Consider the following 19329-nt stretch of genomic DNA (forward strand, 5'->3'; position numbering starts at 1 on the left):
TTATTTTAAATACTTGAATTCCTTGAGCCAGTTTACTGCCATTCTAGGGGGTTTCCTTATTTCAGGCCTTGGCAAATGAGCTGTAACAATTCTAAGAGCTATGAGAACAATCCCACTACAGGAACAGCTAATAACATGTTTCTGGTTAACTGTGTGGCTTTGAGGAGGGGTGTTCTGGTTTTGTGTTTTTGAGGACCTGCTTTTTTCATGCATGGTTTTCCTGGTTTATCTGTATGTTCTGGAGCTTTGGACAAGCTGCGTGCAGGTCCACCTTAGGAGGGCTTATGCACATACATGTGTGACACAGGGATTTTTTTGGCTGTTGGTTTACTAGAAAGATTTATCTTTCCCTCCCCTCTGCCATTTCCCTTTTGTAGAGTGAATCTCTGGTGGTTTGTGATGTTGCTGAAGACCTGGTGGAGAAACTGAGGAAATTCCGGTTTCGTAAAGAAACCAACAATGCTGCCATTATAAGTAAGTTGAAAATGTGTCTGAACAAAACTGCAGAAAATCCTGTCTCCTCTCTTCCTTTCGCTGTCATGCTGCTGCTGTAGAAAGTCAATGTGAGCCAGGAGGCTGCTTCTTAAATGAACTTGACTACTTCCACTTCAGAACTTCACACTTGCTGTGATTTTTTAACAGTAAAGCAACACTGTTCTGATGATACAGGACTTGATCTGTGCGTTGTAGAGAATTTATACCTTATTACAGCTCCAAGTCTACCACTGCAAAATGATAGTAAAAAATGTCAAGGCATAGTCATTTTGATTTTGTAAGTTTGGTGGCCTTTTAGTAGGGGAGTTTGACATTTCTGCCTCTGCCATTTGAGGAGTGTGTTGCAGTGAAGAGCGCTTAGAGTGCACGCTTCTCTTCAGTGATTTTATGAGGTCATGGGATAAGCTGAAGAAGCAGTATAGATCACAAGGAATATACTTGTGGGGGAATGTTGAAAAGCTTCATGGATACATTGGATAAATGGGTTGAAACAACATTTTTCTGTGTTTTGTTTTGATTTATAGTGAAAATCGACAAGGATAAGCAGTTGGTGGTGCTGGATGAGGAGCATGAGGTTTGTTAAATGAATTGTAAATAAGAGTATCTTCAGCCTGCAATGTATTGTTGTCTCTAAGGTACTGCCTTAGTTTCAAATTGTTATCAAACTCTTAATCTAATTTGGGTCATGAGCTTATTTAAATGCATGGTCACTCTGCATGTAAAGCACAGCACTATTAATAGTGGAGCTGTGCAGAAGCAATTGGGTTGACTAATTAATTGCACCTAAGAAGTTATTTTAAAGCTGTTATGATCCGACTATGTAAAAAGCACCTTTGGCACCTGCTGGCTTTTTAAAGGGTTCTCTGCCACGTTTCTGTGTAGATCTGCATATTTGACTCTGAGCTGATCTGCCATTAATTAGAAGCTGGGATTGCTAATCCTCTGCAGACTCTAAATTTGAGAGATGGCATAATAAGGTCAGCCCAGCGTGTAGCATTCCTTAATGGTACACAGGGCAAAATAAAGTCCTTCCCAGGGATTTGAGCATTAACCATAGCTCTTATTCCCTAGAATGTAGAAGTTAATGTAGCATTTTAATAGAAAGGGGACTCTATATTTTTGCTTGCTCAAGGAGGAAGGACTGAATTGTTAAAAAGCACCATTTATGTAGCTGATGTTAACAGATACTTTTTGGTGTGTGCTTGCTTGCTTCTGATGAGCACTCGAGTTAGAACAGCATGGTAGCTGCCAGCCTATCCCACTAGAGCCAAACTTTTTCTAATCTCATTATGCCTAAAATAGATATGATTATTCATGCTAACATTAATTCCGTGTTTAGTCATAGGACTCTATGAGCACACAAGTTTTCCTAAACTGCTCTAGTAACTTGTGTGAAAGATCATTAGATGTGCGTCTGACTTAGAGCTGTTTCACCATGCCATTGTTCTGCTTTAGCCTTTGTAATACACCTTCAAGTGCAAGATCATTTATTCAAATATTGCTTGTGTTTAATGTCACCAGGGCATTTCTCCTGATGAGCTAAAAGATGAGCTGCCTGAGAGACAACCTCGATATCCTTCTTGTGCTGCTGGCATTTGGTCTTACTCACTCCTGGAAGCTGTTCCAAATGTTCAGAGTTGGACTTCACCTTTTTAGGCCAACACTTGCCTGTAGTGTGGCTTTACTGCCGTGTTATTTGTGAGAGAACCTAGGGATCAGTTCTCATGGTGCACAGAGCACTCGTCCTTGGTGAAACAGTGACTGACACATTTAAGCCTTTCCCGAGATTTTGCTTCCCTTTAGACTATATAATGTTTGGGGAAGTAAAGCAAAGCCATGCTGCTGTTAATGTAAAGCAGCGAGTGAAGTGTACTCGTTTTGTATGTGGCTACTTCTAAATACAGAAAAGTGCCTCTGTAACTTGGGATCTGGTGTGGGATTTTCCTAGCATGTGTCCCTTGCTATTTGGCTGCAGTTGCTGATTCTGAAAGTGCTTCAGGCATGTGGTAAAAAGAGCAGCAAGTCAATTATTGTTTAGACAAAATAAGGGGTACTTAAGTTGTAAGTAAAGGAAATATCTGCTTCCATTATCCTTAGAAGCTGGCTGGCATGATTCCACATGCCATTCTGAATCTTTTCTTTCATGACCCCAGTGCAGTAGGAGGTATAAAGCAGGAGCCCCAGCTAAAACTTGAGTTCTAATCCAGCAAAACACCTGAAACAATGAAGTGCTTAGTCTGCAGAGAAATAATTTGGCAGAAACACATTAGTGGGTGTGGGAAGTCTTTTTACAAGACTGGGAGAAGAATATTTGTGATGAAAAGGTGATTTTTAGCTCTCTGATGCGAAACAGTAGTACAGAGACAGCCCTCATGCTCAGCTGTGCCAGAGATTGGTAAAGACAGGCGGGGTCAGTTCTGAAAGTCAAATATGGAAGTGAAAACAGGGGAACAGTGAAATTACTTATCAAATGTAAAGCATCTTCTAGAACACAAGATATTTGTGCCTACATCAGCCTCTGATAATTGATGATTCTATCCTATTAAAATTGTTTTATTACTTTCTTTAACCTCAGAAAAAACATTTATTGTGTATAGTTACAAGTATCAGCATGATGATGGAAGAGTTTCTTACCCACTGTGCTTTATCTTCTCCAGTCCAGTTGGTGAGTGAACAGCAGCTCCTACATGCTGAAAACATGGGGATGTTCTTTGCACTGGAAGATGAGATGAGTACTTAATGATCAGTTAGTTCTGATTTGTTTGTGCCTCTGCTGGAAGCAAGGTGCTATAAAGCTGTGGCATTATCTGGAGAGCTTTACAATGAGGAATGTCTAGTGTAGTAGCTCCATCCTCACCATCATCTTGTGACAAGTGCTGACACTTCCATTTGCCTGGACCTCCCTAGTTGCTGGAGTTTTTTACTGCCTCTGGGGTTCACATTTTAAGACACTTGGTTGTATGAGACAAGAGATTCATTCTTTTCCGTTTCCTAAGGCTGAGCAGAAGTTTCCATTTCCTGCATAGCTGGCCAGGAGGTGTGTCTGGTTAAGTGTGCTGCTCAGTGGGCTGCTCAGCAACACCCTCCTGGAAAGGAATGGAGCCTGGAGCCCTCTGCATCTAGCTGCGTAGGTGTAGCACAGTGTTTCCTGTCACCCCGTCATTAAATCTTGAGGAATCTTCAAAATATGACCAGACAAGGGTCAGGAAATGAGTGAGGAGAGGACTGGAAGATCCCACCTCTGTTCCTGAAGATTTCTGTTCACCTCTCTCCATCTTGCTATTTGGATGTTAGTGACTGGGGAGGTGGGGAGAAATTCCTTTCCTTCTCAGAAGGGCGTGGGATCCCATGTCTGCCCACAACAGGTACAGGGCTCTAAAATGGTTAGGCTGGAATTAGAGAGGAGGTTTTCTATGGGGCCTGTATTGAATAGGCAGCAACAGAGGGTCCCTCTGAACAGTGCTGTGATGTGAAGGTCTAAAGGGCTGTCACAGCTATGGGTGAGAAGGAGAAAAAGAGGGCTCCATAGCCCTTATCTGGGCAGGTGGAAGTGCTGTTTGAACAGATTATGTTCAAGGAGAAAGGGGCTGTAATTTTAAGTCATCCCAAGTTTATACAGAGCAGTAGCTTCCTCTGTGTCCCAGCAACCCTCCACGTAAACTCAGTTGTGCAGGAAATTGTAATTCTAATAGAAGCAAAATAACCTGTGACTTTTGTTTGGATTTACAGAGCTGAATTGTTGCTGTGGTTTACATCTGTGTCCTGAATTGTAACAAAGTATTTTGCTGGTATTACTGAATTGTCCTTGTTACCCTCTAGAAGAAGATACACTATTGCATTATTTAACCCTTCATTACTCAAACTAGAATATCTGAAAGAGTTGAGCAACTAGTAAGCATACTGCTGTGACCTGAGCATCTTTGTGTGAGTGTTCTGGGTGTTACTTCTCTTCTGAAGGCATAGATACTTTGTGAGTTAGAACAGCAGTAAGAAACTTCCTGAGAGACCTTGAAATAGCAAAGCAGGCACTGGTGGTACTTCGTAGGAAAAGAGAGCTTAGACAGTATTCTTTATTGGTGGCAAGATATAAAAGTACAGTCATATCTAGAAACTTCTAAAGGAGCAACTTCTAAACAAAAGCCTTTTTTCCTGAGGTTTTCAGTGTAAAAAAATTCTGCAAACATAAGTTAGTGGTTAGACTGCTAGTAGAGTCAGGAGCACTAAGCAGCAATTAACTTCAGCTGTTACTAGAGCTGTTCTGTGTTTTGGGGGCAGGAGGTAATAATTTTGACCTACTAATTCAGTTGGGGGATTTGGGGAGAGATTAGGAGAAAACCCAACAATTTCAAACTGAATTGAATTGATCTCCATTTGTCTCCAGGTCAAAGGCCTATGTTATGAAAACCTGTGTAAGTGCAACTAGCAAAGGCAAAGGAATCTTCCAGAAATAGCAAGAGGGCAAAGAATGGAATGTGCTGCAGTGGTGGCAGGTGCTTCTTTGTTGGCTGTTGTGATTCAAGTTTGACTGCTGTGATATTTGGTGTTTGCTCTAGGCAGAAGCACAGGTGCATCACTAATCACTAGTTGAGATCACTCCTTCAACCTGCACAACTTATTTCTGGGCATGTTTTTCATGAACTGGATATGAAAGTAAGAGCAAGGGTGATAGTGATAAGTCACTTTTCTGAATGGAGACTCTTAAAAAAAATCTCATTTTTTAAGTGTTTCAATCAGAATAACTAAACAAAGCTTCTTTTTTTCTTTTATTTCCCCCACACAACTACAGGATGTAAGCCTGAGCAGCAGATGATGTATGCTGGAAGCAAGAATAAACTTGTACAGACAGCTGAACTCACTAAGGTACAATGACTAGTTGAAATAACTGTCCCACTTTTCAGTGCAGGTTGCTCAGCTGTTTCTTGCTTGCACCTCTCACAAGAGGGGTGTTATGAGACTTTGCAATTGCAGAGAAGAGATCCTTCTTTAGGAAGACTGAAGAGAGGGGTGTGTGGAGATTTCTGGACTTTTAGGGTACAGGGAGAGAAGTGTTGTCCAAAACTAAAGTACCCATCAGTAGGATTGGTTGTCTTTATTTTGGGGAAGAGCAAACCAAAGTCTTAGTGTGGTGTGGGCTTGTTCTGCTGCATGGTTTGTGGGGTTGGATGCTTGCAGAACAGAGCCCTCAGAATAAGTAATATATGTGCCAAGTGCTGAACAATCCTAAATCTTCACATGTTTGCTTCTTCCAGTACTGAGACCAGAATAACTCACTGCATTCAGTAGGCCTAGGTGTATGTATATATATAAAAAAAAATACAATCCACCTAATTGTAATTTTGGAGATCTTTGAAATTTCTGGTTAATTGGCACCTAGATTTCTGAAAGTTTTCATTTCAACCAGTAAAGCTAAATGAAGTCAGTGGTCACTGCAGCTTTTTCATACAATGTGACATGACTTCACTGTTCCCTTTTGGTCTTTGGGATACTGAGTACTTGAACATCCCAGTAAAAATGTGTATTGGGCCAATAAGAGAACTGTGAACTTCACCCCTTCTAGCTGTACCTTGTCAGAAAGGACCTCTCTGTTTTAAACGAGACATCAAGTTGACAGGAGTAAATAGGGAAGCAGAGATAAAGTGGTTGAAGCAATTGGTGCAGTCTCAAGAAATCTTTTTTTAGGTCTGTTGAGACTGCATCTTAGATACCTGAGAACTCCAAACATCTTTGGTAGAAAAGAAGAATTCCTTGAGGAGGAAGGTAGTTCGCAGTGACTGAGAAGGAAGAGTTGATGAGAGGAAGGAGAAAGCCTGGGAAGTAGCTGCTGTGTTGGAGTTACTATCATCTATCAAGTGGGAGAAATTCAGTCTGAAAGGCTAGTGAATGAAAGCCTAGGAGCAGATCAAGAGGTCCACGATCCTCTTCCTTCTGAAGCTGGAGAATATTGCCTTTCTTTGGTCCTAGTTGCTTATTTGCTCTTCAAACATGCTTTATTCTTGCCACTCACTGAGCCATGTTTCATTTTATCTCATGCTGTGACTTCCTCCTGGTGTGATTTCAGCATATGACTCAACAGAGTCCTCTAATTTTTTCAGTGACTTGCATGTTAGCCTGGCTTCTGTTAAGCTGATCTATTCTTCTAACAGAATTTTGGGCTTTTTCTCTTATCTTTTATTTAAAAAATAAATAAATTAAAATAATCCATGTTAGTTGATTGTAGTGGATCACTGTCTAAATACAAGATGCACTGAGAGGTGAGAAATGAGGAAGATAGAAAACTTGAATTGTTTCCTGAAGAAGATCAGAATGGTGAAATGGCTGAGGACAGGACTAAGAAGGAAGTTGATTCCAAACAGCAGGTTCCCTGAGAGGCTTGTTCTGTCAATCTTACAAAATCTCATCCATTCTCTTGGCATGGGCATACTTTTTGCACTTATGTACTCCATATAATAACTGATCTAGTGCTGACACAGCTTTATTGCAGTCTCCAGTTAAAATGTCTGGTTTTCATTGCCTAGATAACTTTTGAAGGCCTGTGCATTTGTAACATTCACTTACCTGACTCTTCTGAAAAGATGATCCATTTGTGGCCATCTCCAAGACTCCAGTTAGCAATAGAGAATTAATTAGCCTCTCTTCAAGGGGATTAAAGACAAAACCAGAACAGCTACTTGCCCATATGGAATGTAAAGAGTATATTGGTGTCTTTGGTCTTGTTTTTTGCTTCAAGGCTCTGTTAGAGATTTGTCTATGACTTCCACAGAGCTTTGGGCTAGTGTTTTTGGGAATTTATTTTTTTTTGCAGGTTTCCTATTCTGAGGTAGCCCCAGCTTGTTTTTGACAAGGAAAGCAGTATACTACTGGATACTGTGGATTTATTTCAGCTCAGAGGAGGAATAACTGTGTCTTGGGCTGAGCAGAATTCCTGAACTTTGGGCTTAATTCAGCCCAGAGGTTAAATTACTTTGTATTCTTCAAATAGACAATCTTCTTGCTGCATATGAGATGGTGTTGTTTCACAGTACCTTTACAGTGCAGAACATGTGCTATTCTCACCTATTCTTGAAGGAGAAGAATAAAGTGGAGAAATAAGAATTATGGGATTCTTGTTCAAGTGAATAATATCCCTTCCCTCTTTAGTCTTGTTATTTTCCACTGATGTTGCTTTAGAATATTAAATGACCCTTTCAGGAAATCAGGTGAAAGCTCTAGGTTGGTTTCTGTTTTATTAGGGCATAACCAACTTGTGTGGGAAGATAGGGGTTGGATTGTATGCTTATCCCTTTCAAATACCATCACCTCAGGAACTGATGCAATGCAATTTTGTTTAGGTATTTGAAATAAGAAATACAGAAGACCTAACTGAAGAATGGCTGCGTGAGAAACTGGGCTTCTTCCATTAAGAAAACCTCTGTAATAAGTATTTATGTACCATCCTGATAATACTGGAACCAGACATGAATACTTACATCTAAATATGCACTGTATTTACATCTGTCTCCTGCAGTATCTCTCTTGTGCAAAGTTTGTGCAAAGAATAGCAGGTCTGTCTCCTTGAAGTAACAAATCTTTGCAGGTGTTTCCTTATTTGTACCTGTTAAAAGGGAATACTCCTCTGCAGGGACTCCTTTTGCACTCTTGTAACTAATATTTCTGTAACTAAAAGAGTTCAGTTCTGGATTGATAACTATCTACAGACATAATTTGGAAGCTGACGCTAACTTTTTCTGAGCTACAACTGCATCCTTATGACATTTACTAGCCATTTATATGCAAAAATTGTGTACTGTCACTTACTGTTCAGACTTCTTGATTTCATGTCTCCTCAGTTTTTGGAAACTACTCCCTGGAAGCATTTAGTAGTAAACAGACAAAATCCTTGTACAGCAAATCCATCTGTTTATCTTTCCTTCGAGACCATGTGAACTTTCTCAAATTCTTGGAACTAATTTTTGTCATTCCACTGATTCCTCAGTTGTCTGAGTCAATCTCACCAAATTTCAGGGCAAAGCTTTGACTGTCCAGTGCTTGTGCTGATACAGTCTTACAGGAACTAGATGATAACTAAGGGCTGAATTACAATTCTGGTTACTCTGGTACCAGATGTCTTGCATATATAACTTATTACACTGTTAAGAAGTTTACCTCTTTGCTCATTTCCTGTTATATGAACACCTGGTAATACTGTGTGCCTTTAATTTGCTAGCTTTAAAGTGACTTGAGAATTTTACACTGCCACTTATTACAAATTTGGTGAAAACTTTGAAGAATCCAAGTACATTTGTTTCCTAGTGCCTACTGTTGCAGTTGACATCTGTAAAAAACAAAAAGCTAAACTCATCTTTGGAATTCCAGTCATCTGCTCCATTTGTAGGAGTCAGGAAGTTAAAGCTTTTCATGATCATGATTTCTATCTCTTTTGTTATAAAAGTTGGCCACATGTAGCTTTTGAGTACTTTAGTCTCTAACTTTCTTAACTGCTTGTTGGTCAAAATTACATTCCAGATAAAGCTTTTGCATAAGGGATAATTTGATTTTCATTTACTTATGGTTCATCTCTTTGAAAGAAACAGCCAATAGTCTAATGTGAAAATAGTATTTAACTTTTATAAATGACCAGTCTTTTTACAGGTCTGTTTTATATTGAATAGAGTAGTTGTCTGATATGGGACATGTTCAGCCCCTGCAGTGGCAAAAGGAGTGCTCATGTGACAGTATCTCACTGTCTGGCTCATGAGTGTTTGTTGTGCTGCTGGATAAGTATCCGTGCATGAGCAGCTTCCTGTTGATAACATACCTTAAAATACAGCTGCCCTAACAAATCTGTTCAGTGAGAAGGAATGCAGTGTTCACTTTGGAGGCCAGTATTTCATGCTGTGAAACCTTTGCTGGAAGGAGGTTTATTTTTCATTTGTAAACATAATGTGTTAGTGGTAAAACACTAATTCCTCCAAGATCACAAGGCATTCATTTGCAAAGGTCCTCAGTGTTGGTAAATCTCTTCTTAGTTTGATGTTACTGTTCATTATTTGCATATAAATCTTAACTTGAGAGGAGCTTTTCAAACTCCATGTTGGAATGATCCAATTAAGTTTATCTCTCGGTGTGGGAAAGAAATACTTGTGATTAAATTTAAATTTCTGTGTTAATGTTGTGAACTGGAAAACCAATTTAATTTCCCTGGACAAAAAAACCACATTGATTATGAAACTGTTGCTTCATCAGTCTGTACTATGGATCAATAAAAATCATGTATTTTGTGACAAACATTGTATAAACGAGACTTTGGCTTCAAGAATAGTGTCATGCTAAGCATCAGCCTTGAAACAGCAAGGATCTAGTTTTGTTGGCATTGTGCTCAAGGGAAGACATGGCAAAGTACAGCGTGGGTGAGAGGGAAGCTGCTGCTTGTGACCTTCAGCTTCATTTGCAGCAGGGAAAACTGGATTAATAATCTTTGTCATTGTACTTTGTACTCTGGTGGGCTGCCAGCATCCAACTACTGCTTGCACAGGTCTTGACAAAAATAACTGTAATAGGGACCTGTGCCTCTTGGGAGAAGGGAGGAGCTGCTGCATCAGATGATGGTGTTTGATTCTTCATCTCTGGATCACTCCACCTTCTGCCAAGAAAACATTGCTAGTAAGGCTTGATCTGTAGTCTGAGTTCTTTCACTTGGCATGTCCACATTGCCTCCTCTTGAGCATGTTCTGCCTGGGGTGCTGCCCCTAAGGTCTTGCTGAAAGCAGATGAATCCTGATGGGAGCATTAACGCCCACTGACTTGTGATGTTGGTGCTGCTCAGCCTGCCAGTATTACTCTTTGAATAGCCTTGCTTGGTGGCTGTGCCTCCTTCCCCTCCCTGAGCTCTGGAAGTGAGGAAGCAGCTGCAGGTACTTGGAGAATGGGTGTGAGGAGGATGTTTGCTGTTCTAGGCTTGCTTGTGGTTTCCGTGGTTTTAGTGCAGTGTTTTGACACAACTGCCTGCTGCTTTCTGCCCCAGGCTCTTGAGGGACAGGTAGTCCTAATACTTGATTAAACAAAGACATTTATTATGTCAAAATCTTTCCTGCACACATAATACTTGTTTTCATACCCTACTTTTCCCACTTTATCTTTAAAACTGTATTTTCCCTACTGCTTCCCCCTCGGGATTCGTGGGAGGCAGATGTATCCATGTTCAGAAGGCCAGTATGTTCTGACTGTGCTTTACTAGCAAGTTCCCCATCTATAATCATGCATTTGTTTGGAATTTTCAGATCTAAATAGGGTTCAAACTAAAGGACATCAATTAACTAATGCCACCTATGGGAGCCTTTGTAGCTAAAGGTCTGAGAGTCAGCATTTTCCATTATGAGCTCCTATTTTTGAGGAGTTAGTAGGTTGGCCATAAAATCCTTGGCCTTGAGTTAAAGGTCTCATAAAGAGAGACTTCTACCACGGTTCATCTGGTTTGCTTAAAATATTGAATAGATGGCTGGGATACAGCTTTTGTAGTCCTATTAATTGATGGTAAGCTGAAATAAAGCATGAGTTTGCATGTCAGCCCATAAAATGGACTTGTATTGTTTGAATATTTTTAACAAGAAATAAGTCAATGCTGGTATTTGATGGTTTAAGTGTGTTTCTAGAATCATTAATGCTGTTTTGATCTGTCAAAGGAGGCAATAATGAGGGTGTTGACACCTTTTCACTTCTCCAAAGGAGCATCTTAAGTATTAATTTGTACCAGGATTCCATTTTTGTATCTTTAACTGTAAAATAGCTCATCCAGAAACAATGTTAAACTGGTAAGAGGGGTCTGAATCACACATGCAAAAGCAAGGAAGTTCGGTTCTCACTTTGGTGGCTCAAAAAAGAAACGTGCAATGTTTGTTTTTTGATACCTGCATTTATTACCAGGGAAATAGAGGCACAATGGGCCATGAGAAGGGGTGCAGTGAAACTCTTGCTTTTGTTCCATGGTTCAGGGTCAGTGTGACTTGTGTCTTGTGATGTGCCAAGGCTGGCACCAGTGCTGTGGGGAGTTCATGGCCAGTTTGGAGAATTTGGCAATTCCATGGAAAATATCAGTAACCAGTACAACTTCCATATGCTGTTTAGTCTCTGCTAGTACACATTGCATGTTTACTTTAAACCAAATCTTTTTTGCTAAGCATGGTGCTTGTATTGGTTTAAATAAAGTGTTTAATTAAGAGGTTCTGTTGCCCTGTTTTAATTGCAAAGTAGCATGGGTGTCTTAATACAAGGTATGACCTTCCTTTTCTCAGCTTCCTGGAGTTTACTTTGGACTTGCAGCATGGTCTTCAGTCTTGAATGTGCTCCCTCACTGGCTTTTCTACCTAAAATAATTCCTCTTTCCATCTGTTGTGAAGGGTGGCAGCAAGGGAGAGGACAGGAGCTGATGGAGCAGGGTGGGATAACTGCTGTCCTCTGCTGCTTTGCATCTTGGTGTCACAAAGTGTGTGTACTTGTGAGCTGCAAGACAGCACAGGGACCACACAGGCCTCCATGTTGCACCTCTTCCCCAAGGCCAAGGCTCTTGACATAACCTGGAGCTGTGAAATACAATATAGGGTGCAGGTGCTAACTGAAAAATGTTAGTTGTCACGGAGACCTCAGCTTGAAGGAGTCAAAAGAACAGAGTTGTAACATTTTCTTCTCATAGTCATTGGCTCATCTCTTTCCTGCCCAAGAGACCACCAGAATCAGTTGATTAGAGCACTCCCTTTCCTCATTCTTCATGACTTTCTTCCTTTCCTGACCAGTTGTTTTGGGCTTTTTCCTATATTGTTGAAAAAAATACTCAAAATAATCCAAGAAATTCAGCTTTGGTAGCTGACATGTTATTTTTGCCACTGCTGAAGAACAGCATGAATGGGCCACAGATTAAACAGAAAAAAGTAACCCCCTTCTCTCAGGTGAGAGAGCTCTGTGAAGGAGAAGGTGCTTCAGCACATCTAGCTCTGCAATGGCATCTTGGTCCGCCAAGTATGCTGTGACAAAATCTGTTGCCAATAGCTCTGAAAAAAACATCTGAGCTGCTGTGGGAGAAGAAAGGTTCTCAAGAATAGCTGATTAAAGGAAAAGAGGGGGGGAAAAAAAATGAATAAATAACTGTCACATCAGAGAGGGAGGTCACCTGTGGAGTCCTGTGGCATTCCCTGTGGTTCATGGAGTATGCTTAAGTAGAAGATGAGGGGATACTTTACTGGTACTGCCAGGTCATTAAGTTGGTAAAAACAACAGCTGACTAAAGAGAACTGCAGGGAGGTTTAAAGGTAAGAGGTGAAGTGCAGCTGCTTTAATTCAGGAGAGGTCATTGACTTGTAATAGTTACAAGAAAAGGGCATGAAAGTCAAAGCTGCAGGAGGGGATAGAAAACAGAATAGAAAACCTCTGTGCAGCAGTACAAATTTTCATGTACATGTAGCCTGAGTATCACACATGGCTGGTGGTTTTTATTCCAGCTGTGGGAATAGATGGCTCCCCCGGGGCTAGGAGGAGTTTGTTGAGGAGATCCCTTGAGTTGGCAGGGTCTCGGGATGATGCAAAGAAAAGGAAAAATACTGCTGCTTCTAGAGGAGCTGGCACTCCCTGTATGTGCCAGAGTCCTGGCAGTCAAAGGGACACCACTGAAAGAGTCTGATGGGTGTCCCTGTGTCTACTGTTCCCTGTCCCCCATGGGTGATGGGATTGATTGGAGTACAAGGTGGCTCCCCCAAGCTCCTTACCTGCTCCTTGCAGGCAAAGGTCCTGAATATTCCCTAGTTGTGGTTAGGACAGTGGTGGCATGTAAAACTGTATTCATCTCCGTGTCAACTTGGCCACCCATCCCCTCCCAGTTCCTGGAGGCCTTCTTCCATGTCTGCTGTTCCTTCTGGAGGTAGGAAGATTGTGCTTCCATGGGGATAGCAGGCAGTGTGTGAATGCAGCATCTTGTACAGCCTTGCCTTGGTCTGACAAGGCTTTGTTGTCTCTGTAATGCACCCATAAAGTGAAGTAGATGATTCTAATGCATTTGCATAGATGTAGTTAATCAGCATGGTCCTTCTTGTCACACCACAGGGGGATTGTCTCCTCTGGGCTGTTTTGTCATGTTTCATTCTCTCAGGGACTGCAGACATACTCTGGGTCAACCTCATTCACCTTTGCTGGTGAGACATCTCACACAGAACATGACTGAGCTCAGCTGAAAACTCCCCTGACAGCTCTAGCAGTTCCTTAGCGGGAGACAGGGGGGAGAAGAGAGCAATTATCAGCCAGCAAGCCTTTGAATGCAGAACAGATGTGAACGCTGGGAAAACAGCATGACTGTCTCACGGCAAATTTACTGCTGTGATGGGGAAGTCCCATCAGGGCTTTTTTGAAAGGCACACTGTTAACTGCTCCTGCTGTTCTGTGCCATGCCAGGCAGCCAGGAGCATGAATGCAGCTTCTCTTCCCCTTTCTGCAGTATTCAGCTCAACAATATAATGCACTCTTGAAATCCCTGTGCCAAACAGCATCTGTCAGCATCACCTCTTCTCTGCAGAAGATAAGACAGCAGAAGAAAATGGGGCAGAAAATATTCAGTTGAAAGGGGCACCAGCCCTCCTAGACTTCCACTAAGGCCTTAGAAGTAGAGCAGAAAGTTTGGGGTCAGTGCCCTTATTGAGCTGAATGAGGACCAAGAGAGACTGAGCATTGCTTCAAAATAATTTTAAATATCCACCATTGGAAAATGCTGCTGGATAATTGGAAGGAGAATGAGCCTGCCCTGCTCACAAATGCAGCCTGCCTGGCCATCTGCTCTGCCAGCAGCAAATCCAGGATTGATTTGTGAATGTGATTAATTCAGCTAGGAAGGCTGGATCAACGGATCAGCCAGAGACAATATTTATACCCTACCTCCAACTGTGAATGTGCAATTGTTTGGTTCAGAAGTACAAAACAAGTGGTATAGCTGTATTACTGGGAGAACAGAAAAATAGATGCATCCACTCAACAGTGGATGGCCTCATTCCAAGGTCTGTAAGTGCAGTCTAATATAAGCCAGTCCCCTTCCCCGCCTGTGAGGTGAAGCGCAGCCCTTCTCATCTTACTGAGAGCTCTTGCATCTCTATTCCCTATGCTGATGCTACTGTTGCTCTCCTTGCTGCAGTGTAGTCCCAAGATCTTGTAGCTGCTGGCTCTGTGGCCTTGTCCCCATGTCCCAGAGAGGCAGATTTGGGGTGTGAGCCAAGCACCCCACCCTGCTCCCCATGCCTGAGGTTACTGGGGGGAAACTGGTTCTGAGCAAGAGCCTGTGCAGGGCAGGAGGTACATCTGAAGAGCAACCAGGGGGTGCATTTCTAGCACTGGTAGAGCCCCAAGCTGACTCAATAATACAGATATAGCTGGAGAGATGAAAAGCAAGATTTGTGAAGGAATTTAGATGTAGATGTAGGCTTCTTAAGTCCTGCTTGGTGTGATTTAAGCATGTAAGCACTGGGCCTGAAGGTGCCACACTCAGGGCACCACGGGAGCTCTGTGGGAGAACAGGCAGACCAATGTCTTCTGTGTCTCGTGCTGCTCTTTTATCTCCTTCCCAAATTTTCAAGATCTGAAGGGGACTGGACGAGCTGCTTGGGGGGAAGTATGAAGTTGTGATAACCAAGCTTGGTGTCTGGTGACTGCTTGTTGACAAGACACTGAGCCCTGATCAGCTTATATTTTTGATACAAAGCAGAAGTTGCATGAATCTTCCTTCAGGGCAGAAACAATAATGATGTTACAGCTGGTGGAAGCATGAATGCCTCATTGGTCCCAGTGAACACCTGCCCTGACTCCACCTCGAGGCAGTCTTCCATCCATATCCAGCAGTGACTGGGTTTCTACTAAAACCATTAGCAGTGAAATAATTAACAAGATAAACTTTAATTAGGTGTTGTCATTCGGTACCAGGTTGGATGGGGCTTGGAGCAACCTGGTCTGGTGGGAGGTGTCCCTGCCCAAGCAGGGGAGTTGGAACTAGATGATCTTTAAGGTCCCTCCCAACACAAACCAGTCTGTGATTCTATATAATGTCACCTTAAAATGCTACCACTGTGCTTTCAGCTTCTGTTTATCCAGGCTGATATTGCTGCACTGGTTTATATTTGAATCAGAATTAAAAGTTATTCTTTGGAGAGCTGAGGACTAAGGGTGACATTTTTGGAGTCTTTGCTGCTACAGTTAGGCTGAGGCAGGATGTTTTGGAAAAGCCCTTTCTTAGTTTGTTAATGAGCAGCTAAATCCTGAAACACATTATAAACTAGTTCTTGAAAATACAATTAGCAGTTCCTTTGCCTCTTCACACACTGGAATTGTGCTGTGGGCTCAGACTTGTACAGATAGCCACTAACAGGAGCTCTGCACAGCAAGAGGAAAACAAACCCCATTATTAAAAGGACAGGTTGAGTATTCAGTATTTAGGCTATTGAAAGAAAACTCTTGCCATCTGACAGTAAATGTTGGAGGGATTGAGGCCACGAGTGGATTCCATAATGAGATGGGATGAGATGCCTGGCAGCTTCTGTGTTTTGAAATGAAGTTTTAAACGTGATTCTTGTTTCTCTTCAGACCTTCTTTCACGTGCAGAGGAAGTGATCATGTTAATACGTTGCTGTGGTCACATACATAGTGGTAGAGTCTCTACAGGGATTCCAAAGATGAGTTAATTAGCACAACAGGAAAAGATGTTTGCAGGTTTGGAAAGGAAGTCGGTGCACTTCCAAGTCCAGGGATCTTTTCATCCTGTTGATCAAAGATTGAGCACTGACCCAACATCCTCCATCCTGATGTCTGGTAGTGCATAAACGAGGTAAGTGTGTGAAGAGGTTGTGTGATTTTGGGGCTTCTGGAATGCATTTCAAAGGTGTGCAGAAAGGTGACCTCTGTGTTAAGAGGTACTTGGAGAGTCTTCTCTAAACAGTAGATAAATATTCAGGTTTTCCTCTCCTGAAAATCCAATAAGTGAAGTCTTTATTGAAGTCAGCAGAATTCTTATTACTGAGTACAAGAGTACTACTAGATCCTTCCCTGATATCTACAACTGAAATGACAATTTTTTCCAGGGATATTATTTTTAATGTTGAAGAATATGGTTAATCTTTGCATTTCTACCATGATAATTCAGATAAATTGCTCTGTAATCTTCCCTCACAGCTCTCTGCCAAAGCACTCTTGTAATGACCTGCCAGAGCCTTCCTTCTTCAGCTAAATCTTCCTTATGAACAGACTGTAACTCGCTGAATTATGACTGATTATATGACTGTTTTCTGATAAGGACAAATACTCAGGAAGGATTTAAGATGAAGCAAACAGACATTTTCCCTTGGGATTCCAATCAGGATTAAACTCAGTGAGTCCAGGCTATAAGGAAAGTGCATTAAAAGCTGTAGGACATCTCCAGATCTGCACTGTGTCCTCCTTACATTGTTTACAAAATTTAATCAGAGAAAATTCTGAGAAGATACTCAGTAGTTGTTTGATTTAAGATCCCAAATAAAGGAACGGAATGGGAATTGATTAGACCCTTTTCTACAGAATTTGCTTTTAATTTCCTTCTGTGTTATCTTAAAAAGACAATCTGTAATACAAGAAATCCTCTAATGAACAGGTTTTTGTTGTACAAGATTGCAGCTGCCCTCCACTTTCCCTGACAAGATAATTGCAGTTGAACAGTGTGGAAGCACCAGAGGTAATAAAACGTTGCATTCCTTGAGGCAGAACCAGTATTAATTACAAATGCAATTAATGACTGACACACCTTTACATTTCTGGTACTGCACATCCCTGTTGCACAACATTCTGTTGTACAAGAATATAATGAGCAACATGCCAACAACATTGCTTATTCGTGTGTAAAGAGATTGTTTGTTTCCCCTTTCTTTCCCTGCTTTTTAGCTCGTCTGGACCATGCACCCCAATCCAAACCCATTAGCATCCATTCCAGCTGGAGTGCTGTGAAGGAAATCTTACTGCTGCAATGTCTCCTGTGTCCAAGCAGCCGTGCTGCTGCTGACAGCATCGTGGTGGCCAGCCCAGGCACTGCATGAACAGCAGTTTGGTGTAATCCTGTGCAGAGTCCTCAGGGCATATTTATGTGCCTTGAAGCACGAGTTCCTGTCTCTATGGGTGAGCCTTGTGGCTTGTAGAAGGTCCTGTGGGAACCTGGGTCACCTTCATGACCCATGTTAGACTTAGTGCCAAAGTATCCACACTTCTGCAGGGCTTTGTTTCATCACAAGAGGCTGTAGGTGTGATAAAGCAGTGGTGGTCGTTAGATCTGGCTGCCTTTTTAAGCACCTGAAATGGGTCAAACTGCTCTTTTTCCATATTGCAGTCAAAAACCAGCATTCCAGCATTCCCCAGTCCCGAGCTGTAACAGCATCTCTCACATATCTCTGTTTCTTTACCCATCACAGCTTTTCTAATGCAAGTGAACCTCCTGGTTGGCTTAGGAAAAGCCTGAAATGGGGGGTTAGAGCCCTGAACATCAGGTCTTCCAGCAAAGTCCAGTAAAATGGCATTAGGAGTAAGTGTCTCTCTGTGGCTCGAGGCTACTTAAAGTAAGAAATCAACAGTGTGCTAATAAATAAAATCTAATGAAGCATCAAATATGTAGAAAAATAAGTGATGACAGAGGCAGACTTTTGTTCCCTGTTGTTTCTAACCTCTCATGGAGCAAGGGATGAGTGGTCACGAGGTGGCCTTGGTGGCCACTCCCAGGTGCTGAGAGCCAGATCTGTATGACCTGGTGGTATCAGCTGCTGGCTCAAGTGAACCCCCTGCTACGCAAGGTCCATCCCTCACTGCAGACATTTCCTTCCACAAAACACAAACACTGTGGTTGCTCTCTTCCTAGTCCATCCTGTCACTCCAAGATGAGTCACCTTGGAAGGGGATGGAAGGCTCGTGGGGCAGCTGCCCAGGCTGCCAGACCTGCCCCACACTCACCCGTTCTTTTGTTTTCTTACCTTTGAATTCATGTTCACTAAGGTTAATTTTTAAATCTGTTTTCTGAGGTTAACACTGAAGTTTCATTGGTCATGACACCACAGCAGTTTTATGGGAGTAGTTTGTGGATGAGTGATTTTATACTGAAAGATCAACTTTATGTTTGCAACAAACCATTTCCTACAGACAGTTCCTTTGCTAGTTTTCCCTCTTATTTTGGTGAAGGAAATAAAGCTTCTGCTCATCTCACTTTGTGACACTCAGTTAATTTTGTGTAAAGCTTCCTGGCAGATATCACAGGGAAATATTTTGTATTATTTGGCATCTGTTAGTTTTATGGAAATGGTTACTTAACACTGCTCATCTGGAGGAAATGATTGCAGAAATACTACCCAGACTTTCCTTTATTGCAAAGATTCGTTGCTTAAAACTGAAATGACTTTGATATGACCCTTTAGAAGGAAAATATGTGAACTTCTCATCCAACTATTTGTTTTCTTGCTGTTTTGTTGTGTTTATTTTTTTTTAATTGTATTGATCTGTGATGGTATAAACTTGTGACTCCCCTCCTCCAGGGCATGCACAGCACACCCTTCTACACTGTCTCTTCCTTCAGCACTACATTTGGGTGTTGGGTGGTGAGAAGCTCAACATGAGCCAGGACTATGCACTGGAGCCCAGAGACCACCCGTGTCCTGGGCTGCATCCCCAGCAGCGTGGGCAGCAGGGCCAGGGAGGGGATTGTCCCCTCTGCTCTGCTCTGTTGAGACCCCTGCAGGGCTGGGGCCAGGGCTGGGGTCCCCAGCACAGGGAGGACATGGAGCTGTTGGAGAGTCCAGAGGAGGCCACGGAGATGATCCCAGGGCTGGAACAGCT

General features: G+C 42.1%; 1 protein-coding gene across 1 annotated transcript; it reads left to right on the forward strand.

Annotated features, from left to right (window-relative positions):
• Positions 1-383: 383 nt before the first annotated feature.
• On the forward strand, positions 384-9597 carry GMFB (glia maturation factor, beta). Its single transcript, XM_009996459.1, has 6 exons — positions 384-474; positions 1020-1069; positions 2017-2066; positions 3078-3160; positions 5282-5355; positions 7824-9597. Coding segments are annotated over exons 1-6 (330 nt in total). The 5' UTR covers positions 384-473; the 3' UTR covers positions 7896-9597.
• Positions 9598-19329: the final 9732 nt, after the last annotated feature.

The sequence above is a fragment of the Chaetura pelagica genome, unplaced genomic scaffold, assembly GCF_000747805.2.
Source record: "Chaetura pelagica isolate M959 unplaced genomic scaffold, ChaPel_1.0 scaffold274, whole genome shotgun sequence".
Taxonomy (NCBI): Eukaryota; Metazoa; Chordata; class Aves; order Apodiformes; family Apodidae; genus Chaetura; species Chaetura pelagica.

Excerpts from the sequence above, each read along its gene's own strand:
- GMFB (XM_009996459.1), top strand. Across the intron at positions 3,161-5,281 it reads TATCTTCTCCAGTCCAGTTG|GATGTAAGCCTGAGCAGCAG; the intron begins GTGAGTGAACAG and ends ACACAACTACAG. Across the intron at positions 5,356-7,823 it reads AGACAGCTGAACTCACTAAG|GTATTTGAAATAAGAAATAC; the intron begins GTACAATGACTA and ends AATTTTGTTTAG.